General features: G+C 49.7%; 1 protein-coding gene across 5 annotated transcripts in view; it reads left to right on the top strand.

Annotated features, from left to right (window-relative positions):
* PCBP3 (poly(rC) binding protein 3) overlaps positions 1–27,104 on the top strand; it is a 276,340-nt gene that overhangs the window by 184,273 nt on the left and 64,963 nt on the right. For 3 of the 5 annotated variants that reach the window (XM_023238609.2, XM_045036487.1, XM_045036488.1), the window contains one exon: positions 24,785–24,850. Coding sequence is in view for 1 of the 5 variants with exons in the window: in XM_023238600.2 (XP_023094368.1) it covers positions 24,905–24,914 (10 nt within the window). In the remaining 4 variants the exon portion in view is untranslated. Of the gene's footprint in view, positions 1–24,784; positions 24,915–27,104 lie in introns of all 5 variants that reach the window. The other 2 variants (XM_023238600.2, XM_023238608.2) reach the window with 1 other exon arrangement.

Here is a 27,104-nt window from a genome sequence, read left to right as displayed (position 1 = left end):
ACCTGTGAAACGAAAAAACTCCGATTTGGTCCTAGACAAGCCTAGTGACGTTCTTTTTATAAGACACTTTAAGTAAATGATCCAGAAAGTTCAAAATGAAAGGGATGGAGGAAACGACCAGACTCACACTAACTAAAAGAAAGCAGGAATTTGAGCAACTGGGTGGCAAGGCTGGGCTAAAGCTCGCACCGCTCCCTCTCCCGGTCTGGGGACCACACCGAGAAGCACAGTGGGGACTTCGCAGGGTCTTGGATGAGCTGCAGGAACAAAGGGTCCTCAAATCTCAGCGGCTTATATGTTCAAAGTTTATTTTTTAGTCACTTGGGTCAGCTGAGGCCCTTTCTGTGTCGACTTCTCCCCCCATCCCAGGCTAATGGTGCAGCCTGTCTCTGGAATATTGTCACGTCACAGCAGGAGGAAGAGAGCAGGAGAGCTGTGCACGGGCCGGTAGGACTTCCTCCCGCGGGAGACATGACATGGCCAGGCCTGACCTCTGGGCTTGGCCTGTGTAGCATTGTCGCGGGGACGGGAGCAGTAGATGATACAGCCTCTCTGCTCACCACCGTTCACTCCGCTCCTTTACCTCTGCAAAACGGGCCCTGCCCGAGATGACCGATCAGTCCGTCCGCGGCCCGGACTGAATGGCCAGGACTGAATGGCCAGGATCTCTTCCTGTTTCCTCGCTAGCCCCCAATCCGCCTCTTCTCGCTCTGGAGACCTGAAGCCCCAGGAGTTGCTGACCACCCTGTCCACCCTGCTGGACACGGGTGGGTCGGTGTGCAAGGCCTCAAACAAGCCCCCTTTCTGATGGAGCTGGGGCAGGAGACCCCAGCGGGCCTGCAAGCACGGCCCCAGTTCTCAGACCCGTCGAGCAGGTGGGCATTTCTGTAAAAGGCCAGAGAGTAAATATCTTAGGCTTTGTGAGCCGTGCCTGGACCGACTACCCAGCCTCTGCATCGTAGAGAGAAAGCAGCCACGGACGGTTCACGGGCACAGGCACGGCTACATGCCGGTAAAACTTCTGTGTGAGACCACGTGCTGGGCCGGGCTGTGTTTTTGCAGTCTGCACACCCTTGCTCCAGGGGTCTTTGTGAAGAGGGCTCTGAGGAGTATGTGCCCCTTGGGGCCTGGGTGGCTTTCCCAGCCTGCGCCTGCCCCTCCCAGGTCTGACGGCCGCTGCTCCTCATCGGCCCCCCGTGCCCGTGCGGCACAAACTCCACCTTCTGGCCCCTCACACAGCAGCCTGCGTGTGCCGGTGGCCACACTCCGAGTGCTTTTGGTGGCACGTCTCTCTCTAGACTGAATTGCTGGCACCTGGGGCCTCGAAAGCTCCATTGGGGGTTCCAGCCTTCAGCCTCCCCCACTTCCCAATGGGAGTGTTTGTCAGCAGTTTGGATAGAGGGTGTTGTGGACTGATTTGTTTTACCCCCAAATTCATAGACTGAAGCCCATCCCCTCAATGTGACTGTGTCTGGAGATGAGGCCTTTAAGGGGTTAATTGAGGTCTTGGGTGGCTTGATCCAGTAGGACTGGTGTCTTAATAGGAAGAGATTGGGACACAAGGCACGCACAGAGGGACGACCACGTGAGAACACAGGGAGAAGATGGCCACTACACGCCCAGGACACAGGCCTCGGGAGGAGCCAGCCTGGCCAGCACCTTGACCTGGGACGTCTAGCCTCCAGCGCTGGGAAGAGGCAGCGTCTGCCGTGTAAGCCGCCCCCTCTGGGGTACTTTGTTACGGCCCGGCCCGCTGGCAGACTGTGTGTGTTGGCCTTCTGCTCCCTTAGCCCCTGGTGGTAAAGTTAAATTTCAACAAGTGTCTGTTACTCAAAGGCAGTCCCGGCTTTACCTTCGACTGCTGTGGTCCTTAGAGAATGGTCTGTGGACCCCTGTTGGGGTCCTGCGACCTTTTCAGGGCATCTGTGAGGTTAAAATTGACCGTTTTCATAGTCCTCCTGATCTGTGACCTTGACTTCTCGCTGTGTGGCTTTTGAGCTGATGGCGGACTCTACTGCTGGCCACTGTACTCTTAGCCAGACTCACTTGTGCTCAAAGTCAAAAGCCAGCCACACTCAGTGATGTCCTCGGTGAAGCAGGAGTTACTCACTGAGCCTTCAACACTGTGGGTAGTGAGAGGGAATCCGGAATCGCCCCGCGGCCGCCATTGTGAGCGATGCCCGCCTTAGTTCAGACACCATTTATTGTGTCCACATGCCTTCATGCTCGTGGACTGGCGGACGGTTGTTTAGACTGGGTATTCGGCAGACGTGTTCTCAGAAATGACTGTCATTGGCCCGTCGCTTCAGGGAAAGCAACGGAGGTGTTTGTTGCCATCGGTGATGACCTTTGAGCTGTCAAGCAAAAGTTAGAATTTTCCAAAATTTATATCTGCCGCTGTTCACAGCTCTCTAAGATGTAAGACTTTTCCGATGAACTTGGTGATGACAGTCACAAATGTGATTTGTTTTTCACGTTGGGTAGTAAAATGAGTCAGTATCTGGAAGATCTGTGTAACTCACTGAACCAGTATTCTCCAAATGACCACTGTTTGAAACAAAAATCATGCGTGGCTAAAGTTGTATTCAACATTTAGGGTGGGCCAATGGCTTTTTAAATAGAGTTTTAAATAGAGTCAGGAAGTTCCTTGAAGTGGTCGTGTGGTTTTCAGACTGCACTTCTCAGCTGACCTTTAAGCAGTTACCACTGTTGAGTTTCGATGCCGTGGCAAAGAAGAATGTCCCCAGTTGTTCGAAAAGGCTGTGGAAATACGTCTCCCTTTTCTGGCTGCATGTGTGGGGGCCAGTGGGTTTCACACATTTCAGCCAAAATGAACGTATCCTAACAGATTAAACGCAGAAGCAGATACAAGAACGCAGCGGTCTTCTCTTCAGTCAGGCATTAAAGAGACTGACAAAAGGGCTCCTGGGTGGCTCAGTCGGTTAAGCATCCGACTTCGGCTCAGGTCATGATCCCATGGTTCGTGGTTTCGAGCCCCGCGTCGGGCTCTGTGCTGACAGCTCGGAGCCTGGAGCCTGCTTCAGATTCTGTGTGTGTCTCTCTCTCTGCCTCTCTCCTGCTCGTGCTCTTTCTCTGTCTTTCAAAAATGAATAAACGTTAAAAAAAAAGAGAGAGACTGACAAAAATGTGAAACAATGCCATGCTTCTTTTTAGTTGTTTTGGAAAATATTGTTATCGTTCATGAAGTTAACTTTTATTAACTGGTATTGAGCTGATTATTATCCTTACAAGTGAATTAATAAAATATTTAAAGTTCTTAGTTTTTATTTCTAATAAGGTAAGTGATGATAGATACGACCCACATTAACAAAAGCACGTTGGTGTCCACACCGATTTTTATGAGACCAAAGGAGTCTGGAGACTAAGAGTGTTGAGGACCACTGCCCTCCTGGTTGTGGGGACCGGAGGCTGCTCCCACACTCCTCCGTGACATCAGCCTCCTTCTGTCCTTCTCATCCCCGCTCACACTAGCCCACCCCTGACTCCCCCCCTGGTTTCTTTGCTCTCTTTCTTGTTCCTTCTCAAACACAGCCTCTGCAGTGAGTGTCCCCTTCACTCTGCCTGCAGCCGCCATCTCGTTCAGAAATCGTCTGCCTCTGCTCCCCTGCGCAGTAATCCTGCCTGTCGTCTGTGTGCGCTCTGGTCCTCCCAGTCTCCGCCGTCACTCCCGCCCACTGCTGTGGTGGCCTCCCAGCCCCCAGAGGCTTCCGTAATGGTCGGCATGGCCTGGGCTGTGCTGTGGGGCCCTGTGAGTCTCTGGTTTCCATGGCCCACACGGGCCACCTGGGCCGCCAGTCTTGGGTCAGCTTCTCCCCTGCTGGGCATCATCGGGATGTTTGTCACTGGGGCCGAGAAGTGACTGTGCCACCTCTGCTCACCTTTGGTTGGGTAGAGCAAGTGCATGGCGAAGTGTGACACGGTGGGCCAGGAAGCAGTGGGAGCCCGAGGGAGGAACGAGGCTGCGCTGAGCACACACAGGTGCTCTGACCGGAAGGCACGATGTCTGTCTGGCACAGAGAAAATCCGTCTGCCGTCCTTTGGCCCCTCGCCCTCCATCCTCCATCGCTTCTGCCCTCCCTGAGCCCCCGTTTGGGGCCTGCCCACCTCCTCTGAGCAGGCCCTCGGCCATCGGCTGGAAGGCTGTCTGCGTATATGTTGCCAGCACTAGGACGGGGCAGGGCATCTTGGGTCTGACTCTGGGGAGGCCGCTGGCCACCATTAGCCCCGCTTGACTCTGGCCTTCCCTCTGGGTGTCGGAAGAGACGGCCCAGCCCCTTCTACAGCTTTGCCCCTGCCAGGGGGAGCGATGGCCCTGGTCAGGGCGCCTTGGGGGTCCTGGGGCACGTCGGGCAGGCCATGAAGAGAGGGTCCAGAGGTTCCTTCCTTACCAGCCACGTGGCCTGCCCGGGACGCTGTGTGGGCCTCGCCCCGCTGTCAGGGTGCACCAGACTTCTTAGTGTGATTCCTCATCTCCTTATATTCTTACTCATCCAGAATAAGTGCATTATGGCTTTACTCCGGGCTTGGAGTTACCTTAGGCAGTGGGGACATGGTGCACTCAGCATTTAGAGGAGGGGGACAGGTGGGCAGAGACGCGGCCTCTGCGTGCTGACTGCAGTGGTGGCGGCCTGCGAGGCTGCTGGGGAGCCAGGGAAGCAGTGGCTGAGCTGTGTCTTGGGCCGTGGGCAGGAAGCCATGTGCCGGGGATGAGCTCCAGCAGAAGGAAGACCGCTCCATGGTGCAGGGCGCATGCAGGGGGACGACATGGTGCAGGGCGCATGCAGGGGTGCAGGGGGACGACAGCAAGCAAGGCCTCACGGGCTTGAGTCAGGCTCCCAGCTGTGGCCTCAGGCGTGTCTCATCGTTGCTTCACGGTCCCCTGTCGTCTCTTGGCCCTTGTCCATGCCCGTCTGCCCAGCAGCATCGCGTCCCCTGTGCTCCAGGAGGCAGGCTTCTCTGGCAAGTGGGGGGCTCCAGCCCCAGGCACCATCCCGAGCTCTGGGACTTCTGTGTCCCTGGGCTCTTTCTGGGTGTACCCATGCCCATGAACCCAGCTGTGATCCACACTGTCCCCAGGGCTCAGATCAGCACTTCATTGGAGACAGACAGCCACACCCGTGCCACACACAGCCCTGTAGCATCTGCGTAAATGTGGGCCGTGGGGACCCTGCGAGCCTGGGCCCACCAGCCCCACCCGTAGCGATGCCGGCTCATCAGAGCCCCCCTTTCCATGCGGACTCCGGGTACCTCCTCCGAGCACCCCTCCCCGAAGGTTCTGGAACACATGGCTTTCCCGAGGCTCTGCAGCAATACCAAGCAGGCTTGTCACTATGCTTCAAGAGGACCTGTGCAGGCCCACTGACACCAGGGTCACTCAGAGTGTGGGGTGGAGGGAACGGGAAGGCTGGGGCAGGAACCTCCAGACTGTGCTGCTGGGAACAGCCCGGGGACGCGTCCCCTGAGGTACTGGGGCTCAAGCCCCTCGCTGGGGGAGAGCACAGGGGGACAGGACAGCCTGTCCCCAGTGGAGACAGCCAGGCCAGGGTGGCTCCCCACACTGCTTGTGAAAATAAATGCCTGTTCTTTGACAGTTATGTAAGTCACATTTTTAGTGAAACAACATAATTAATGATTTGGGAGTATGGTATGCTAATAACTTTTACAAGCCACCATTAAGATGCTACAAATATTTCACGACTAGGCTTAACAAAAGGGAAAGGACTCAAAGGAGCCTAATCCCCATCTGCTTGATCACTGCAGTACAGGAATCCGGGGGTGCCTTCCGCCCTTCTCGGGTGGCCCGCCTTCCTGGGCCTGCCACCTCAGCAGCCCCTCCCTGTTGCCATCCAGGTGCCAAGCTGAGTCCCCCCCACCCCTGCACTGTCTTCTCCTGGGAGTCAGGTTTCCTCCCCACCCCTCCGCCCCCCACCCCAGCCTCGTGGCTTCACAGAAAGGCCTTCCTGCAGCCTCGAAAGGAGGCTCCCCCGAGGAGTCTGTCCAGGTGATGCTGGGGCTTGCCCCTTTGTGACAAATCTCCCATCACACGGGCTCCCTTGTGTCTGGGCCCATCCCGTGGGGTCTTGGAGCCTGTCTCACGGTCCTGGCCCACTTTTCCTCTCATCCCTGCAAAGCGAACCATGGACGTTTCTGCCACTACCGGAAGCGCTGTTAGTAAAGGCTCGGCTCGGCCTTTCTGGAGTGCAGACAGCCCTCTGGTCCTCTCGGCTGTTGTTCAACGTTGCGTGGCCCGCGGCCCACGAGGCCAACACGCCCCTGAGTGCGAAGTGCCCGGCTCTGCCCGAGAGACGGGGGTTTGTATTTACCTCTGTTAGATCTGTTCAGAGAAGGGAAGGGCCAGATATGTTCTGGAGTCATGTTTCATTTTACAAAGTTTGGCAGAACTGATTGATTAGTAAACTTAGCTTGTCTACTTACTCCCGCTTACAAAATTAACTTCAGGCAAATCAGAGAGTTTTCTATGGGTACAGATGGTAGGCTGGTCGCTGAAAGTCTGCTTGTAAGTAACGTGGAAGTCGAAGCAGAATCTTCTAAATAACCCGTTTCTCACCCTGAATGATATCTTATTGTACAAGCTTGGAGACATGATGGCCCATCAGAACTTCAGCTCCGGGGGATCAGCCACCTTCAGCCTCGCAGAGACTCTTGCTCGTACCCCTGGCACGTGTCACAGTCCAGGGTGAGTCATGGCCCCAGCTGTCCGTGGCGGTTCCTCAGGCCATCGAGTATTCTGGGGACAGGATGAGAACCTAAGGGGCCAGGTGGAGTCTAACGGGAACTCGCGCCAGCGGGACTCGCTGTGGGGCAGGTGTGTCGAGCACGTGCTGCCCGGGGTCTCGCCCAGGCCTTGCAGGCGCCGGCCAGAGTGGCCGTCCCGTCCCACAGACAGAGGCCAAGGGGCTCTTGAGGCCCTCAGTGTGTCCACGGTGCCCCACGCCTGGAGCTGCTGTTTTAAGCCAACTTGGCAGTGAGGTTATCACGCGTGAATAGAGTTATCATTTACCCTCGACATCCATAATGTTTGTGCGCTTCTCTCGTGAAGTAATATAGAGTCGCAGGCGGGAAGAACCCTTAGATCATCGGTCCAGTGAAGGACATTGTTATAGAGAAGGAAATGCCTCGGGCATGGTTATTTTCCAGGTCGCCTGATGCTACAGCCTGAAAACTTCAAAAATGTAGTAAAACCGCTACTTGTATATGCTTGTGCAAGCTCGGTCCTTTTTTTTTTTTTTTTTTTGCTTTTCACTTTGGCCTCCGGCAGCTTATTCACCCAGACTGGCGGGTTCGGCCGTGGCCTGAGCTGGGGGACATGAAGTGAGGGAGGGAGGGGTCCTGGGGCCAGAGCTGCTCCTGGCAGGAGCCACATCTCTTTCTCCAGGACTCTCGAGGACTCACAACTGGGGTGCCAAAGCCTGGCGTGTGTGGCTATCAACGTGGATGCAACACGTGGGGGCAGAGGTCCAGGGCAGAGGGGTGCTGAGCGCCGGCAGGCGATCTAGGAGCAGGAGGCCTCTGTCCCTGAGCGGGAAACCGCCCCAGGGGGTAGGAGCACCTGACGTTTGCCGGGCCTGCAGGCCCAGTGCTGCGGGGCTTCTGCTCCCTATTTAAAGTCAGAAAGTGAAATTTGAATACGATATCTGATTTTTAAATGTTGGAAACAAATTCAGACCACGCGGATCAGTCCGCTCACACTAGGCGGCCACTGTCTGGGCATCAGAGTAAAAGCCCACACGCGGAGAAGGCCCAGGCCGCGCCAGGACATGGTTGGTGAGCAGAGGGAGTGGGGACTGTCCTCGCCCTCGGTGCAGAGGCGGACCCATGTCCCTGGCTCTCAGAGGTTGGTGATCATTACAGCGCCCTTTCCACTGAGGAGCCTGAAGCCACGGGTCCTGAGACCGTGGGAGACCTCTGAGACAGAGGGAAGCAGTGAGGACCCCGCTGAGGGCTTCTTCCTCTGGGCCGGCCAGTCCTGGTGCATCCGGAGCGTGTCCCCGACGTCACGGTGCCGGGCACAAGGTGTTGCCGCTCCCTCGGCGTATCGCTCGCTGTAAGTCACCGCTAAGGATGGAAAGGCTTTGCTTTTCTGCTAGCCGGGGTCTGTGCCGAGCCGGACATCTCCCAGGTCATGCAGACTGCCGGGCACTGGCCGTGGTCCAGTCGGCGGGCAGGGGTGATAGCTCTGGGGCCAGGCTCTTGGCTGCCCTCCAGCGCAGTCTGGTTAGTGTCCGCTAAGGATGTGCCTGACGGGTGGCGTCTCTGCGGAGCACGCCCGTAGCGGCCCTGTCCTTCGCTCGGTCACAGAGTCCCGCGGGTTGAGCAAGAGAGCTTGTGGGCACAGAGCTCGAAGTGACAGCATCTCTGAAACTTTGCACAGATGAAAGAGAAAACTGTGAGCAAAATGGGCCACCGGCTCCAAAGGAAACCCTGTTTTTAAAAAGCAGGGATGGTCTCTCATAGTGTAGTCCGGAGACAGCCGCCGCAAAGGTTTCCTTAAAGAGGCGCAAAGCAGGACGGGGGGTGGTGGAGTGCACACTCACAGCAAACCTGGAGCGCCAAGTGAGAGCCCAGTGTGCCGGCACCTGCGCGGGAGGGCGAGGCAGCAGAGACAGGCCAGGCCAGACACGGCCGTCCATTATTTCTTTTTGAAAATCTGAGTAAAATATGAATATATTTATGTGTAAAATACATATACAAGTATATCTGTGTATTTCTTTTGATTTTTAGGAGAGTTTATATTTTCCTTGGCTTTATAGTATTATCTGTAAAATTCACAAAAATCCCTCTTTTCTTTTCTTGTGTGTGTGCGTGTGTGTTGATGTGCTCTCACGAGCAAGTGTACGGGTAGCGGGAAGCCTCTTACCCTCCCTCCAGACCTCTCCCAGCGTTTCATGTGCTGCCAGGTTTCTCCCTCTTGGTGGCTGTAAGCCTCACCCCGCTTACCCTCCCACCTCTGCTCCTACTTTATAAGCCTTATCAATTCTTTATCTCCAATCTCCAGCACATGTAACATTTACACACCATTTTGTGTCATTCACCATGAATTGTGTCATTTAGTCCTGGTTCTGGAGTTAAATATATCTGCTGCTTGTCACCGTGTCTTATGACGAAATTTCTCCACGTGTTTTGTGGTTGGCCGAGACCCACCCTGTTCAGTTCTTCGCAGTAGAAATCCCAGATGTTCTTCCCCAGGAAGATGTCTCCTGTGTCCCCGCATATTCCTGTTGTCATATCTGTGGCCTTTACCATGCAAGTGTCGTTTAGCTGCATAAATGGTTTTGCTTATATTTTTTCCACCTTAGTGTCTTAAGAAGGTTGCTTTACTTCTGCAATTGCTGTTGAGAAGCCTGACCTCCCTCCGGTGTTCTTTTCATTAGAAGCATGTGGGACCTTTTGCTTTGGATGCCCCCAAAGACTTCATCTCTAATATCTAATTTAACATGCGATTTGCTGCTATTTGCTCAGGCCTGAATTTCAGTAACACAGTGTGAGCAATCACGAAGGAGATTCAGACTCTCTTTTATTTCAGGCGTGTTTGGAATGTACACGCGTATGCGTGAAGGCGCAGCGGGTTGCACTTACGCACGTACCCTGGCTCTCTCTCGCCCAGGTGTTCTGTCTGTCATGTCTTCTTGAACCTTCTTCCTGCGCATCTGTTTCATTTTCTTTCCTTGTTTCTGTTCTCTATGTTCAGAAGTGCTTCTCACTTCTGAAAAACATTCGAGTTTATTCCTGAGCTCTATCAGCCACCTTTTGGTATCTTGCTGTTTTCTTGTCATTTCACCTTGAGATGCTCTAATTCCAGATGGTTCTCTGTCCAACAGTGAATATTGTTGTATATTTCTGAGATTCCTGAGGACTTGGAGCCCTCAGCACTGTTTAAATTTCCTACAAGCTCCTAAATGGTTCCTTGCTCCTTCCGGCCTCCCCTCCCTCCCTCCTTTCTTTCGCTCTTTGTTTTCACTTGCCTGGAACTTGGGGACTCGAGTCAGCACGTGCTTCCTGGGGTTTCTCCATTTGCTCTCAGAATATTCACCTCGATTCCCACCTAGTGTGAGTCTCTACTTCTTTGTGGAGGGTTACTGTCTGTGGGGAATTTCTGAGTTCTGTGGCTCAAAGGACCGTTCCCCGCTGAGCGTCTGTTTACTACAAACATAGTTCATCTGGTGCTTCGCGTGGACTCTGCTCCTGTGTTCGGGCCACATCTACCCCCGTTCTTGGAGTCTGACAGACCCCTTGACATCCGGTTCTTCTGAAGAGGTCTCGGGGTTTTTTCTTTGTTAATCTTGTTGCTATGTATGGGAATTTTTAAGGAATTTAGAAAACTAAAAGAAAAAAACTAACCTGTTGCCATGACCATGGTAGTGAATTTTGATATATATTTAAGTCCCAGGAGACTTGATAATTAATTAAATAACAAATCATTATTAGTGTCCTACATGGTTGATATTCATTTCCTTACATTCACATTTTTATAATTTTTATTCTATTATTTCGTCCTGCAAATCCAGTATTCTTTCTGAGACCATTTTCCTTCTGCCTGAACGGCATCCTTTATAATTGACTTTAGAGTGGGTCCACTGAAGACGAGGGTCCCCATTTTCCGACCCTGGAAACGCTTTCAGTCACCTTCATTTGTGAAGGATGATTATATGTAGCAAAGAACTCAAAATGGACAGTGATTTTCTAGCTGTAGCTCTAAATCAGTTCTGTTCTGGTAACCCTGCTTATTGTTGAAAAGGAAGCCTTCGGTCTAACTACTGCTCCTTTGAAAATCATCTCATTTATTTCTTTGTTTGATTTTAAGTTCTCTTCTTTGTCTTTGTTTTCTTGAGACTCTATTATGATGTGACTAGTGCGAGTTGCTCTGTGAGTCTTGCTTGGGATGGGCTAGGTCCCCGAGCGTGCGGGTTTCGTGTCCTTCACCAGCTCTGCCTCTTTAGATGGAGCCCGGGCGCCAGGCCCCCCCCCCTCCTTGGAGCCCGACGGGAAGTAGGTCAGCTGCCTGCGCAGTAGGAGCCGTCTCTCGTCTCTCGTCTCCCGCACGGCCCGTCTGTTTCTTCGTGTCGTACGTTTCGGACCATCTCCTGTGGCTTAGTTTCCAGCTCATGAATTCTCTTCGGTGGTACGCGGTTCCGTTGTTAAACTTCCTCACTGGGTTTGAAACTTTAGGTGTTGTAGCTTTTTATTTTAGAATTTCTCTGTGCTTTCTTTCAACTTTTCTGTAACGTTACTTTTAACTTTTATTTCGAAAGAATCACAGGCTCGTAGGAAGTAGCAAAAATAGTACAGTCTCCCGGAACATTCGCCCAGCTTCTTCCAGTGGTAGCATCTTACATAACTATAGCACAGTGTCAAAACCGGGAAAATGACACCGGTGCAGCACTCCTAATTAGACTGCAAACGTGATTCCAATTTCACCCCTTCCTACCTGCACTCCGTTGGCTGTGTGTAGTGGTAGTAGGAGTAACAGGAGTAATGGTAGCGGTCGCAGTGACCGTAGAAGTGATGACATTGGTACTGACAGCAGCACTGGCGGTGGCGGGAGCGGCAGTGATCGTGGCGGCGGCGGCAGTGGGGATGGTGGTAGGAGCGGCGGTAGTCGTAACCGCAGCCGTAAGAGTGGTGGTAGTAACGGCAGCGGGAGGAGCAGCGGGAGGAGCAGTTGTAACAGCGGAACCATGGTTGTAGCGGCAACGACAGCGGTAGCGGTTGAGTCGTGGTCGTAGCAGCAGTTGGATTCTGTGCAGCTTCAACCCGCGCCCGGGTTTGCATCACCACCCCCAGGATGCAGGTCTAGGATACAGGACCGCCCCCTTCACCGCCACTCGCAACTGCCTCGGGGCGCCCTGAAATATTCACCCTCCCCCGCACTCCCATCTCTGCCCCCTGGAAATCAGGAATGAGTTTTCAGTCTTTATAATTATGTCATTTCCAAATGTCCTATAAACGGAGTCGGTTTGCACCCTCTTAACATTGGCTTTTTTCACTCCACGCAAGGCCCTGCGGATCCGTCCCCGTTGCTGTGTGTGTGTGTGTGTGTGTGTGTGTGTGTGTGTGTGTGTGTGTGCGCGCACGCAGGTATCAGTGGTTTGCTCCTTTTGATGACTGTGTAGCATTCCATGGTGTTGGGTGGACCACATTCTCACCACCCACCCACTGAAGGACATTCGGCTTGTTTCTACTTATTGGCTTTTGTAAATAAAGCGGCATCGTGAGCTCATACACAGGCCTCCGTGTCAACGTGTTTCTAGTTCTCTGGCATAAATGCCCCAGAGTACAATCGCTGATTCTATAGTGAGTGCGTTTTCACTCTATAGAGAATGATTTTTCCAGAGTGGCTGTACCGTGTCCCACTTCTACAGAAATGTAGGGGACATCCAGTTTCTACAACTCCCTGCCAGTATTCGGCACGATCGCTATGTTTCAAAGTTATCCTGGTAGGTATGTAGCGATACCTCTTTGTGGTCTTAATTAGCATTTTCCTAATAGCTAGCGATGTTGAACAATATTTTCCTGTACTTATTTTTTATCCGTATATTTTCTTGGAAGATACGTCTGTTATGACTTTTCCTTCTTTTCTAATTGATTTTTTTTAATCCCCCCTCTCCCTCCACCCATCTCCTCTCTGGTAACCATCAGTTCTCTATAATTAAGAGTCTGTTTCTTGCTTTGTCTCTCTCTTATACTTTTCCCCTTTGCTTGTTTGTTTTGTTCCTTAAATTTCACATATAGATGAGACCTTTTGGCATTTGTCTTTCTCTGACTGATTTCGCTTAGCATTTATACTCTCTAGCTCCATCCATGCCGTTGCAAATGACAAGATTCCTTTTTTTTTTAATTGCTGAATAATATTCCATTGTGTGTACACACCACATCTTCCTACCCGTTCATCCGCTGATGGGCACTTGGGCTGCTTCCGTAGTTTGGCTGTTGTAAACAATGCTGCTATGAACATCGGGGTGCGTGTATCCCTTTGAATTGGTGTTCTTGTATCCTTTGGGTAAATACTCAGTAGTGCGATTGCTGGATCATAAGGTAGTTCTATTTTTAACTTTGTGAGGACCCTCCATGCTGGAGTGGCCGCACCAGTTTGCATTCCCACCAGCAGTGCAAAAGTGCTCCCCTTCTTCCACATCCTCACCAACATCTGTTGTTTCCTGAGTTGTTAATTTTAACTGTTCTGACCGGTGTGAGGTGGTATCACATTGTGGTTTTGATTTGTATTTCCCTGATGATGAGAGACATTGAGCATCTTTTTATGAGTCTGTTGGCCATCTGGATGTCTTCTTTGGAAAAGTGTGTGTTCATGTCTTCTGCCCATTTCTTCACTGGATTATTTGTTTTTTGGGTGTTAAGTTTGATAAGCTCCTTATAGACTTTGGATACTAACTTTTTATCCAATATGTCATTTGCAAATATCTTCTCCTATTCTGTAGGTTGCCTCTTAGTTTTGTTGATTGTTTCCTGTGCAGAAGCTTTTCATTTTGCTGTAGTCAGTAGTTTAATTTTGCTTTTGTTTCCCTTGCCTCGATGGACATATCCAGAAAAATGTTGTTATGGCTGATGTCAGAGAAGTTACTGCCTATATTCTCTTCTAGGATTTTTGTGGTTTCAGGTCTCACATTTAGGTCTTTAATCCGTTCTGAATTCATTTTTGTGTATGGTATAAGAAAGTGGTCTAATTTCATTCTTTTGCATGTTGCTGTCCAGTTTTCCCAACACCATTTGTTGAAGAGACTGGTCCTTTTCCACTGGATAGTCTTTTCCTGCTTTGTTGAAGATTAGTTGACCATGTGGGTTCATTTCTGGGTTTTCTATCCTGTTCTATTGATCCGTGTGCCTACTTTTGTGCCAGTACCATACTGTTTTGATGACTACAGCTTTGTAATATAATTTGAAGTCCTGAATTGTGATGCCTCCAGCTTTGCTTTTCTTTTTAAAGATTACTTTGGTTACTCGGGGTCTTTTGTGGTTCCATACAAATTTTAGGATTGTTTGTTCTAGCTCTGTGAAAAATGTTATTGGTATTTTGATTGGGATTACATTAAATGTGTAGATTGCTTTGGATGGTATAGACATTGTAACAATATTTGTTCTTCCAATCCATGAGCATAGAACGTCTTGCCGTTTCTTTGTGTCTTCTTCAATTTCTTTATCAGTGTATTACAGTTTTCAGAGTACAGGCCTTTCATCTCTTTGGCTAGGTTTATTCCTAGGTATCTTACTAGTTTGGTGCAATTGTCAATGGGATTGTTTTCTTAACTTCTCTTTCTGCTGCTTCCTTATTGATGTATAGAAATGCAACATATTTCTGTACATTGATTTTATATCCTGTGATTTTACTGAATTCATTTAGCAGTTGTAGTGGGTTTTTTGGTGGAGTCTGTCGGGTTTTCTGTATGTGGTATCATGTCAATTGCAAGTAGTGAAAGTTTTACTTCTTCCTTATCAGTTTGAATGCCTTTTATTTCTTCTTGTTGTCTGGTTGGTGTTGCTAGGACCTCCAGTACTGTGTTGAACAACAGTGGTGAGAGTGGACATCCCTGTTGTCTTCCTGACCTTAGGGAGAAAGCTCTCAGTTTTTCCCCATTGGGGGTGATGTAGATGGCCTTTATTATGTTCCCTCTAAACCTACTTTGTTGAGGGTTTTTATCACGAATGGATGTTGTACTTTGTCACATGCTTTTTCTGTGTCTACGAAAATGACCATATGGTGCTTACCCTTTCTCTTATTGATGTGATGTATCACATTGATTGATTTGCAAATATTGAACCACCTTTGCAACCCAGGAATAAATCCCACCTGGTTGTGGTGAGTGACTTTGGTTTGTTAGTATTTTATTAAGAGTTTTGACATCCGTGTTCATCAGAGATATTGGCCTGTAGTTCTCTTTTTGAGTGGTGTCTTTGTCTTGTTTGGTATCAGGGTGATGCTGGCCTCAGAATGAATCTGGAAGTTTCCCTTCCTTTTCTACTTTTTGGAATCGTTTGAGAAGAATAAGTATTAACTCTCCTTTAAATGTTTTAAGATTTACCTGTGAAGCCATCTGGTCTTGGACTTTTGTTTGTTGGGGTTTTCATTTGTTTGTTTTTGAGAGAGAGCGTGAAAGTGAGAGTGAGAGTGAGAGTGAGAGAGAGAGAGAGAGAGAGAGAGAGAGAGAGAGCATGCACACACATGTGTGCATGCGGCGGGGACAGAGGGAGAGGGGGAGGGAGGATCCAAGCCCCATCGTGGGGCTTTATCCCCTGACTATGAGATCATGACCTGAGCTGAAATCAAGATTTGGATGCTTAACTGACTGGGTTTTTTAAATTTTGTTTTGTTTCATTTTGTTTATTTTGTTTTATTTTATTTTATTTTATTTTATTTTATTTTATTTTATTTTATTTTATTACTGACTCAGTTTCTTTGCTGGCTATAGATCTGATCAAATTTTCTATTTCTTCCTGTTTCAGTTTTGTTTCAGTTTATTTATTTTTAGGAATTTATCCATTTCTTCCAGGTTGTCCAATTTGTTGGCATACTGTTTTTCATAATATTCTCTTAGGATTATTTGTATTTCTATGGTGTTGGTTGTGATTTTATTTATTTGAGTCCTTTCTGGTTTTTTTTTTTTTTCTTGGTATGTCTGGCTAGAGGTTTATCAATTTTATTGATTTTTTTTCAAAGAGCCAGCTCCTGGTTTTATTGATCTGTTCTATTGTTTGTTTGTTTGTTTTAGTTTCTGTATCATTTATTTTTGCTCTTATCTTTATTATTTCCTTCCTTCTGCTGGTGTTAGGTTTTATTTGTTGTGTTTTTCTAACTTCTTCAGACGTAAGGTTAGGTTGTTTATTTGAAATTTTTCTTGTTTCTTGGGGTAGGCCTGTATTGCCAGCTTGTAATTGATTTTTTTAAAATGTTACTGTTGAGTTTTGACTATGCTTTATATACTCTGTATGCTAGTCTTTTGTTGAATATGTGGTTTTCAGATATTTTCTCCACGTTTATAGCTTGTCTTTTCATTCTCTTAACAGGATTTTGCATAGCAAAAGTTTTTAATTTTCATTAAGCCCAATTTATTGATTTTCCCTTTCATAGATTATGCCTCTGCATCAAGGCTAAGAACTCTGCTCACCCTAGATTCTGAAGATTTTTCTCCTGTGATTTTTTTTGAAAAGTTTTAGTTTCTTGTTTTATTTCTAAGTCTATGATCCATTTTCAGTTAGTGTTTGTCTAAAGTATGAGACCTAGATCAAGATTCATTTTATTGCCTGTCCGATCGTCCCAGGACCATTTGTTGAAAAGACTACCTTTTCTCCATTGAATTGTTTTTCCACGTTGTCAAAAATCAGTTGCGCATATTTGGATGGGTTTATATCTAGCTTCTCTGTTCTGTTCTGTTGGTCCATACTATTTTGAATACTGTAGTTACAAAGTAAGACTTATTATGGCATTGAGTGATTCTTTTTGCTTTATTCTTTTTTATCCGCCAAGATTTAAAAAAAAGAAATTGTTTTAATGTTCATTTTTGAAAGTGAGAGAGACGGTGTGCAAACGGGGGAGGGGCAGAGAGAGAGGGAGACACAGAATCTGAAGCAGGCTCCAGGCTCTGAGCTGTCAGCACAAAGCCCAACTCGGGGCTCAAACTCTTGAACCGTGAGATCATGACCTGAGCTGAAGTCAGACGCTTAACTGATTGAACCACCCAGGCGCCCCTTCTCCAAGATTTTCGAGGCTACACGAGGGTCTGCACCTTTCCGTATAGATTTTTGAATAAGCTTGTCTGTGTCTACAAAAAAACATCGCTGGGATTTTTATAGGACTTGTATTGAGTCTTTAGATCAATTTGGAGAGAAGTGATATTTTTACTATGTTGAGTCTTCTAATCCATGGATATGGTATGTCTCTCCACTTATTTGGGTTTTTTTAAATTTATTTCATCAGAATTTCACAGTTCTCAGCATACAGATCCTGTACATGTCGAGTGTATGACTAACTATTTCATTTTATTTTGAATGATTTTAAATGATACTGTGTTTTACATTTTGGTTTATTTGTGTTCACTGTATCTAGAAGTGCAGTTAATTTTTGTGTATTACTCTTATATTCTGCCTTTCTGAACTTACTTATTAGTGCTAGGAGGTTTGTCCTGTTTTGTAGATTCCTAGAGATTTTCTACGTAGAAAATTACCATCTGCAAAGAGAGATAGTTTTATTTCTTCTTTTCCGGTCTATAGGTCTCTGGTTTGTTCTTCTTGCCTATGGCAGTGGCTGGAACTCCCAGTGTGCTGGGTAAGAGTGGTCACTGTGGGCAGCCTTGCCTTGTTCCCAGCTGTAGGGTAAAGCATTCCGCCTGTCACCATTAGGTATGATGTTAGCTGTTTGTAGATGCTGTTTATCAGATTGAGGGAACTTTCCTATATCCTTAATTCACTGGTATTTTTTATTGTGAATAAGTGTTGAATTTTGTTAAATGCTTTTTATGCATCAATTAATATGACCATATGGTTTTCATGCTTTAGTTTATAGATATGGTGGATTATATTGCTTGATTTTTTTTTAATATGGAGCCAGCTTTGCATACCTGGATAACTCCTGATTGGTCATGGTATGTAAATCTTCTATACATTGCTGGATTCATTTTTCCAATTATAAAAAATTAGTTTAGTTTATTCATGTCTATGTTCGTAAGGCAAATTGCTCTGTAAATTTCTTTTTCTCTACTGTCTTTATCTCTGGTTTTGGCATCAGGGTGATAGTGACCTCACGAAATGAGCTGGGAAGAATTCTCCTTCAGTTTTCTCTAAAAGATTGTCTAAGGTTGGTGTTCATCTTCTTTAAATGTTAAGATTCTCCAGTGAAACCATTTGGGCCTAGAGATTTCTTTTCCCGGAGCTTTGTATTACAAATTCAGTTTCTTTAATAGGTATAGAGATGTTGAGGTTGACTGTTTCATTTTGCCTGATTTTGGGGAGTTTGTTGGTTCTTCATATCTTCTGTCTCTTTGTGAAGCTTCAGAGATTTGGTTCAAGCACGTTCATAAATGCTCATGAAGCATTTTTACGGTGGTTGCTTTAAAATCCTTGTCAGAGGATTCAGACACCTTTGTCGTCTCCGTGTTTAGCATTTGTTGATTTTCTTTTCTTTTTCATGTTGAGATTTTCCTAGTTTTTGGAACAATAAATGATTTTTACTTGTATCCTGGAAATTTTGGGTATAGTGTTAGGATATTCTGTATCTAATATAGCTCTCTTGTCTTATATGAATCTCAGGCCTCTGCTGACCCCATGTGGGGCACCTTGTTTACAACAGACTGGAGTGGAGGTCCAGGCCTCTCCCTTGGTCTCACAGGTACCTAGGCAGAAGGAGGGGTGCCTTGATACTGCTGGGTAGGAGTGGGAGTCTAGGTTCCCCATTAAGGACAGGTGTGTGTGTGTGTGTGTGAGTGTGTGTGTGTGTGTGTGTGTGTGTGTGTGTGTGTGTGACTTTCCTGTCGTCATCGCTGCCTGCAGTAGAGCCGGTATTGTCAGAAGCTCTGTGGCATGCTAGCTTTCCTGTTCCCAGTCCTCTGCCTGGAGGGGGAGCAGACTCTTCTGGAGACTTGTTTGTGCCTTGTGGTGCTTTTAGGTTGCAGGCTTTCCCAGTGACCAATGTGGAATACATAGGAGAGAAACAAACCAAGTGGTGAGCTCACTGCTGGGTCATTCTTCAAACCCTGAGCACCGCAGCCAGCCTGCCTTCCTCTCTCCCCTTCCCCAGGCTTTCTTTCTTTTATTTCATATTTAATGTCCTGAGTTTTTCATTGGACTCGGCAGGAAGAATGGGGGAGCCGCATCTGCTCCATCATGTCCAAGACCAGAGGCCCTGTCTTCCCTACAGCTAATACCGTCTGTGCCTTCTTGATTAGTTTCCTTTATCAATGTCATCAGAGGGCTGGGTATTTTTAGACCTTTTTGGAAGAACTAAATTGTATCTTTGTTCATTTTCTCAATTGGCTCATATCTTGTCTTAACTTCTGATCTATCCTTTGTTATTACCTTCTTTCTACTTTCTGTGGGTACTTTCTATTATTTTCTAAATTCTTTTTTTTAACATTTACCTTATTTATTTTGAGAGAGAGACAGAGACAGAGAAAGAGAGAGAAAGAGCAGGGGAGGGGCAGAGATGGAGAGAGAGAGAATCCCAAGTAGGCTCTGTGCTGACATGGGCTGGAACATGAACCAGGAGAGCCTGACCTGAGCTGAAATCAAGAGTCAGAGCTTAACCAACTGAGCCACCCAGATGCCCCTCCTATTTTCTAAATTAAGCTGGATTTTTTTACTCCCCAATGTTTGATTTTATTCTTAATATAGGCCTTTAAGGCCATAAGTTTTTCCGTAAATTCTACTGTAGCTACTTGCCACAGTGTTTGGCGTGCTGCGAGTTTATTGGTCTAGTTATTTTCTAATCTCATTGGTTCACTCCATCCATTTATTATTCAGAAGCTTTTTTAAAAATGTTAGGTCCAGAGGTATTATAAAGCTATCCTTTGCTAATGATTTCTAATGTAATTGCCTCGTGGGTGGAGAGCACAGTCTGTGGATTCCGCATCTTCAAAATTTGTTGAAATCTGCCCCGTGAGTTAGAGCATCGCCAAGTTTTGTTCTGTTCCCCGAGAGCTTCGGGAGAGCGCACAGCCTCCGGGCGCGGGGCGCGGGGTGACAGGCACACACGGCGCGCATCCGCGTCCCGTGCTCCGCGTCCCTACTGCGACCTCACCGGATCTCGGCGCAGCTGCTGGGGCGCTGGCACCTGTGAGAGGGGCAGCTTGCGGGTCCGCTTGGGGTCCCCGTCGGACTGAACCCCCAGTTCTGGGCCCTCCTGGCGTCTGAGGGCTTCCCCTCTCACGTGGACTCCCACGGTATCTCTGGCTGCATCTGGCTGAGCCTCCTGAACTTTCTCCCGGCTTTTCTCCTGTCCCTCTTCCCCTCCGGTCTGTGGGCCACAGAGAGCCAGGCTGCTTGTGTGAAAACTTCGGGGTTTATTGTTTTTGTCTGATTTGCCTCTTTTTGTCTCACAGCCCGCACACACCCCCGTCTTCCCCAGACCCCCCCCCATTCTTTCAGTGGCCTCAACCCCCCTCCCAGGGTGGTTCCTGGCGTGTCCTCCACTCCCGCCCTCCGCCCTGTCCCCTCCTCACCCTCTCCCGCACTCCTGCTGCCGGCAAGAGGCCAGCGCGGTGGAGGCCAGTGGGCAGGGAGGAAGGGAGGAGAGCACTTTGCCTCTTAAGAGTCTGACGTCGCCTTCTGGAGAAGCCCAGTCCCTTCTCTGAGCACAGACAGCAGCGTGAGCTGATTAGCCCCGGTGCACGTGTGTGCGAGCGCGTGTGAGTGTGTGTGCACGTGTGGAGTGTGCGGCTAAACGGGCTGCTGCTGTCTGCTCGGTGCCCAGGAGGCCAGGGACGCCCGGCGGCACTCGGCCTCTGAAGCTGATTTGTTGTGGCGGCCTGCTCAGTAAGACCCTGGCTTCTGTTGTTGCTAAGTGGGTCGTTCCGGAGGGAAGGCGTGGAGGTGACAGGAGGCACGTCCCTCACGGCACCCCCGGCTCCCTCCCTCCCAACGCCGGCTGTGTTTTGGACGGGCAACTGCAGCGTGTTTCCTCCTGGATTTCTGTGGAACTCCACGGAATGCCTGGCGTCCCGGCTCCCTGAGTGCCGTGATGTCGGGAGAAGTGGGTCACTGCACGAATGGGGCTGTTTGTCACGCCACTTCAGAGATTTCTGGCCCCACTGTGTTTCTTACCAACCTAGGGACATTTCAGGGCTCTCTACCTTGATAGACTGGTTCCCTTTACGTATGAAGTTAGATACGAATTTAGACTAGTTCCCTAAAACGATGTGAATTGCGGACGGGATGTCCTTTGGGTAAAGGTCACTGATTTCTGGTTTTATTGCGTTGTTATCAGAGGCGCTGCCTCTGCTGCTCGCATGTGCCTTACCCCCTGCTCACCCGCCTGCTGGAATTCTGAGAGCCGCTGGGGGGAGGGGGCAGGAGTTCTCCTCCCATCTGTTTCTCCCGGTTTTCATGTGGCCTCTCACTGTCTTCAGACCGGCTTGTGGTTGGGTCTGTATCCTGATGGTCCCCTCTGCAGAGGGGAATCCTCCAGTTGTCGTGAAAGAGGAGAGCCAGAGGATTTCTGGGGGCCTGACGCCTCCTTCCAGAAAAGTTCGATCATCCCCCTTGTGTTTACACCTGCCTGCAGCTCTTACCTTGTAGCCATGATTTGCCTTTGGAGCCATTCTAGAATCCTGCATGAGTTCCTCATGGCTCGGGTTTCAGCTTTCCTGGCTTAGCCAAATTATTTGCCACGTTTTCATCCACTTTCCAGATTCCAGTGTTGTGTTGACAGCTCGTGTCGGTTGTCCTCTCTTCTCCTGATTTTTCGGTCTTACGAGTTTGTGCCTTTTGGTTTTGCGAGTGTTATTTACGTGCACTTTCTGTGAGAGCGGAGGTAGACACGTTCTGCACGTTTCATGAGAGGTTTCTTTCGCTGCTGTTTTTTAAACTTTTGAGTATATATTGCCTTTGGTTTTTTTTAATTGAACATAATTCACATATCATAAAATCCACACTTCTAAAGTGTACATTTTAGCCATTTCTAGTATATTCACCAGGTGCGCAGCGATCACCGCTGTCTGACGACCGCACACGTCATCGCCCCCAAGGAAGCCCCGTACACATCGCTAGTCACATCACTGGCCCTGTGCCCCTCCTTCCTCAGCCCTAGGAACCGTGAGTCTGCGCCCTGTCTCTGTGGACACCTCATCTGCATGGGGGTGTCCAGGGTGCGGCTTTCTGTGCCTGGCTCCTCTCACTCAGCATCACGTTTTCCAGGTTCACCCCTGTTGTGTTTATGAAGGCTTCATTCCTTTTTGTGTGGCTGAATGATATTCCATTGTGTGGCCAGACCACATCGTGTCTATCCATTCATCCGCCGATGGGCATTTGGGCTGTTTCCACTCTTTGGCTATTATGAATATTGCTGCTGTGCACACTCATGTACATGTTTTTGGGTGAACACGTTTTCATTTCTCATGAAATGAGACTCACTCTCATTAGAAGTGGAATCGCTGGGTCATACGGTAACTCTATGTTGAACATGGCTGCACCATTTTCTATTTCCACCAGCATAGAACGAAGGGTCTGGTTTCTCCACATCCTGGCTGGCACTTGTGATTTCCTGTTTTCCTGCCCTCTCCTCCCCCTCCTCCCCCTCCTCCTCCCCTTCCTCCTCCTCCCCCTTCCTCCTCCCCCTTCCTCCTCCCCCTTCCTCCTCCTCCCTGCCTCCTCCTCCCTCCTCCCCCTCCTCCTCCTCCCCCTTCCCCCTCTTCCCCCTTCCTCCTCCTCCCCCTTCCTCCTCCTCCCTGCCTCCTCCTCCCTCCTCCCCCTCCTCCTCCTCCCCCTTCTCCCTCCTTCCCCTCCCCTCCTCCTACTCCCCCTTCCTCCTCCTCCCCCTTCTTCCTCCTCCTCCTCCCCTCCTCTTCTCCTCCCCCTCTTCCTCCTCTTCTTCCTCCCCCCTCCTCCCACCTCCTCCCCCCTCCTCCCACCTCCTCCCCCCTCCTCTCCATCCTCCTCCTCCCTTCCTCCTCCTCCTCCTCCTCCCCATCCTCCTCCCTTTTTCTCCTCCCCATCCTCCTCCTCCCCCTCCTCCCCCCTCCTCCCCTCCTCCTCCTTCCTCCCCCCTCCCCTCCTCCTCCCCCCTCCTCCCCATCCTCCTCCTCCCCCTCTTCCTCCTCTTTCTCCTCCCCCTCTTCCTCCTCCTCCTCTTCCCCCTCTTCCCCCTCTTCCTCCTCCTCCTCCTCTTCCTCCTCCTTCTCCCCCTTCCTTCCCTCCTCCTCCTCCTCCCCATCCTCCTCCTCCCCCTCTTCCTCCTCTTTCTCCTCCCCCTCTTCCTCCTCCTCCTCTTCCCCCTCTTCCTCCTCCTCCTCCTCTTCCTCCTCCTTCTCCCCCTTCCTTCCCTCCTCCTCCTCCTCCCCATCCTCCTTCTCCTCCTCCTCGCTATTATTGATGTCATCACTGCTACCATTCTTACCGGCACTGCTATCCTAGTGGGTACGAAGTGGACCTCGCTGTGCATTTTCCTAGTGACTAATGAGGTGGAGCATCACGTGCTGATCTGGCCGTCTGTCCATCTTCCTTAGACACATACATACTCAAATCCTTGCACGTTAAAAAAATGCATTTATTGTTGAGTTGCAGGAGTTCTGTCTGTGGTCTGGATAGTAATCTCTTCTCTGATACATGATTTGCAAGATTTCCTCCTATTCTGCTGGTTGTATTCTCTCTCTCTCTCGTTAGTCCCCTTTCATGCACAAACGTTCTTAATTTTGGTGGAGTCCGATTTATCTGTGTTTTGTCGTTGTTGCTGTGCTTTTTGGTGTTGTAATCACACCTGGGATTGCCCAATCCAATGTCATAAAGATTTTTCCCGAGGGTTTCTTCTAAGCGTTGTAGTTTTAGCACCTAAGCCTAGGTCTTTGGTCCATTTTGACTCAATGTTTGTATGTGTTGTGAGGTTCGTTCTTTGCACGCGGGCGTCCAGTTGTCCCAGCACCACATGTTGCAAAGACCATTGTTTCCCCCATTGAATTGTCATGACATCTCTGTTTAAATACTTCCATTGCTTTCTGATGAATTCCCACCGACTGACCTTAAGACCTAACTCGGCAGACACCGCCTCTCTGGCCGTCCAATCAGTAGCACACTGAACCTTTTCCTGCACTCATGTGTGAGTGTCATTCCAACTGAGAACGCTGTGTGCCCATATGGAAGACGCAGGTTCTATTCAACAGTACTTTTCATGGAATTTCCTTGCATTTGGTGTTTTCCAGTTTGTTTTGTTTTGAACGTCGGTGTTCTGCACAGATAGGACCTTTGAGCTTGGAAGAAAGTCACTCAGTGCTGTGGTTTATTGCCTAAAGTGGTTGCCTGATTGACTTAGAGAAAAGCAAAGACCTTGAACATAGGTTTCTAATTATTTTTGGTGCCATGACCTCACAATTCCAAGTGTTGGATGCTGTTATAAATAAGCCTTTTAAGATGTTTATCACAATAATTCAGGGAGGTCAAAATATACACCTACGGGATAGAGTTATAACACAGCAAAGAGGATTACGTATGAAAATAGCTACTTGTGACTGGGGATTAGATTCCCAGTTTGGGCAACTAAAGTGAATTCAGAAAGTAAAAATTCAGGGAACTTAGAGCCAGGTGAAACTGAGGCTGCCTGGAAAAACACTGGTGGTGAGAAAAGCAGGTCTGCCTGGACGAGAGTGTGTGCCCCGACGGATGAGCACACTTCCTGTGAGGGTGAAAGCCAGCAGTGCATTTCAGTTAATGTGCAATTTCATGAATGTTCGAAAATCAGTGTTGCGGGAGGGAGAGGGAGAGAACGGGACCAGACGTTGTCAGTGGAAGGTGGACTGTTTCGTTTACGTGCTCAAAAGTTGGTATAGTTTTACCAAATAGCTTATTTTGGACTTCTCATTTATAAAACGGAAGCCTCCTCATGTTCAGAGCTGCCTCATTGGGGGCGGATAGGGCAGTGTTCCCAGGATACGTTCTCCCGGGCATTTCGTCTCCGTTTCTCGCACGTGCCTTCTACTTGAATGCTTAAGACATGTCTACTGCTCTGTCAAGTGCAAGAAACGGGTCTGTGGAAGCTCGGTCCTAACGGGCAAGGTCATGACTGTGCACACTCACCTGCTTGTGTTCTGCGTTTCAGGTAGGTGAGCCTCGGACGAGTCAGCCCTGCCTGTCACCAGCTCCAGCTGTGATGCTCTAAGTCACAGTAAGTCTGAACACTTGCTGTCTATGGACCTGCTCTGACTCTTAGAGCCTGCTTATGGGGGAAGGTGAGTGACTGCAGATATGTTTCGTCTGCCCGTCTGTCAGTGTACCGGGAACACAGGTAACAAGGCAGACTCAGCCTCGAGAGCAGTGAGGCGGTAGGTGTTTGACCCTCTTCGTGTAGGAATAGCTTTCCTGCCTGAGCCCTGAGGTGGAGTTTGAAGAAGCAGTCTAAGCTGAGGCAGAGCATTTGTCCATAGCTTTTTCTCTTGAATGTGGGAGGAGTGCGGGAACCCTGAGAACTATGTTCCCCTGAGTGGTCCCTGCTTTGACCCCTCCCGGCCCTCCTGCCACCACTCTGTAAAGAATGCCGGGTGGGGACTCTAAAGAGCTGGGTCTGTTGTCGCTTTGTTTATTTGTATCATAAACGAATGCGAGCCACGTGCCAGGCCCCCGTGCTGAGCACTGCATGCGAGCCTGGCCCTACGACGGTCCCTCCGTGTGCGAGAGCGTGCGGCACCCTGGGTGTGGGTGTGCACGGGCAGGTGTGTGTGTGACAGGGGTAGGGGCATGTGCGCACGGGTACAGGAGCGTGTGTGTCCCACACATGTGTGTGTGCGTGTAGGAGCGCGTAGGCAGCGTGGGGGCGTGGGTGGGTGTGCATGTGTGCAGAGCGGGTGTGCGTGTAGACAGGAGTGTAGGGGTGTGTGCACAGGTGCGAGAGCATGTGTGCTCTGTGCCCCTGTGCACTCCAGCACCCTGAGGTCCAAGTACTCTCTGACCGGCCTTACAGGTTCTGAGCCTGCAGGACGGGCTTTCTCCGGCCTCAGATCGAGGCCTCGGGTTCCTTCCATGACACACGTGCCTTGGTCATCCCCAAGCCGGTTGTAGTTTATTCATCCGTGTGTTGATGTTACACGGGCTTTGCCGAGGCCTCGAGGATATATTCCAGTGTGCTTTACTGACCCAGAGACACAGAGGTGGCCATCGAAAATCTTTAAGCTGTGTGATTTATTAATCCAGATTCACGACAGAAACATTATATAGGCTCTGAATTAACGTACCTCCCAGGTGGCTGTCAAAGAAACACGAGCGTTTTGTAAATGTCACAACTTAATAGTAAGGGACACTGAGCTCTTCACCGACTTTCCGAATGTTTTCATTGTTCTCGGTACCAGCTTCTCTCTGCCCTGCCCGCATGTTGTCTGTCTGAATTTGTTTGTTTTATAATTGCAGCTCAGCATTTTAATCCCGTGGCGCTTGACCCAGTTCTGTAAGCCTGTGTCCTGTGTCGTTTTGCTCTTTTCTTTTGTTCTTCCCACCGAGGATGGTTAAAACCATTTAACCTTCCAGGTGTCCGGTCGGGCTGAATGTCAGTGACTGGTCACAGTGGACTTGAACTCTGCTGGATTTGGACGCGAGCCGGATGAGAAACCTCCTTTGTCACAACTGGTGTGTCCCAGGCTGTGGTCAAGAGTGAGGCCAGTTATGTAAACTAGAGCCGGGGCCGACCGGGGTTCTGTGGAGGGCAGGCCAGTAGCAGCACCAGGCTCTCACCAAAGCTGGGAGCCGGGGGGGCCCCCACAGGGCTGTCTGCCTCCTTTCCAGCTCGTGCGGATGGGCCCTGCCCTCTGCCTGGCCATGCTTGCCACCTATCTGTGTGCTAGATGGTCTGGACCTCTGACCCCATGTCAGGCACGGGCCGTGGCTGCAGACGCAGCAGCTGGAATCCATTGAAACAGAAACACATGGCTATCCGGGAGGTGACTGGCCACTGAGCCCGACACGTCCCAGTGAACCCGAACCCGCGGGGTGCCCACGGCTGGCCGACTCCAGGGAGATGTGGTGCGAGCAGGGGGGGTCTCAACCCTCAACCCCCGTCCCATTTGCCACGCGCCCTCCACCCGGAAACTGCCCGAGGTCACATCCTCACTTCTGCCCCTGGAAGCCGGGGTGCCCCTGTCCCTTGGTTTCTCTGGACCTCTAGGCTGGACCCCCTCTTCTCCTCTTTGGCCCCCACACCCTCAGCTCTTTCTCTGTGGCTGGTGACCCTGGTCCTTTGTGTCCCTCCTTCATACCGCTTCCTTTCCATCAGGGCTCTCTCTGCTTCCTACGCACACCAGACAGGCACACCCCTTGGCAGTTTGCCTGCTCATGACGACCACCCACCTCTCTGTGCCCCGGACGGAACAGCTGGCCTGGCCGTCACCACTTGCTCACCATGCACCAGACCTGCCTGGCAAGGTCCAAGGCCT

The sequence above is a fragment of the Felis catus genome, chromosome C2 (assembly GCF_018350175.1).
Source record: "Felis catus isolate Fca126 chromosome C2, F.catus_Fca126_mat1.0, whole genome shotgun sequence".
Classification (NCBI taxonomy): Eukaryota; Metazoa; Chordata; class Mammalia; order Carnivora; family Felidae; genus Felis; species Felis catus.
The sequence above is the reverse complement of the archived record's forward strand: the minus strand, read 5'-3'. Positions and strand labels throughout refer to the sequence as shown.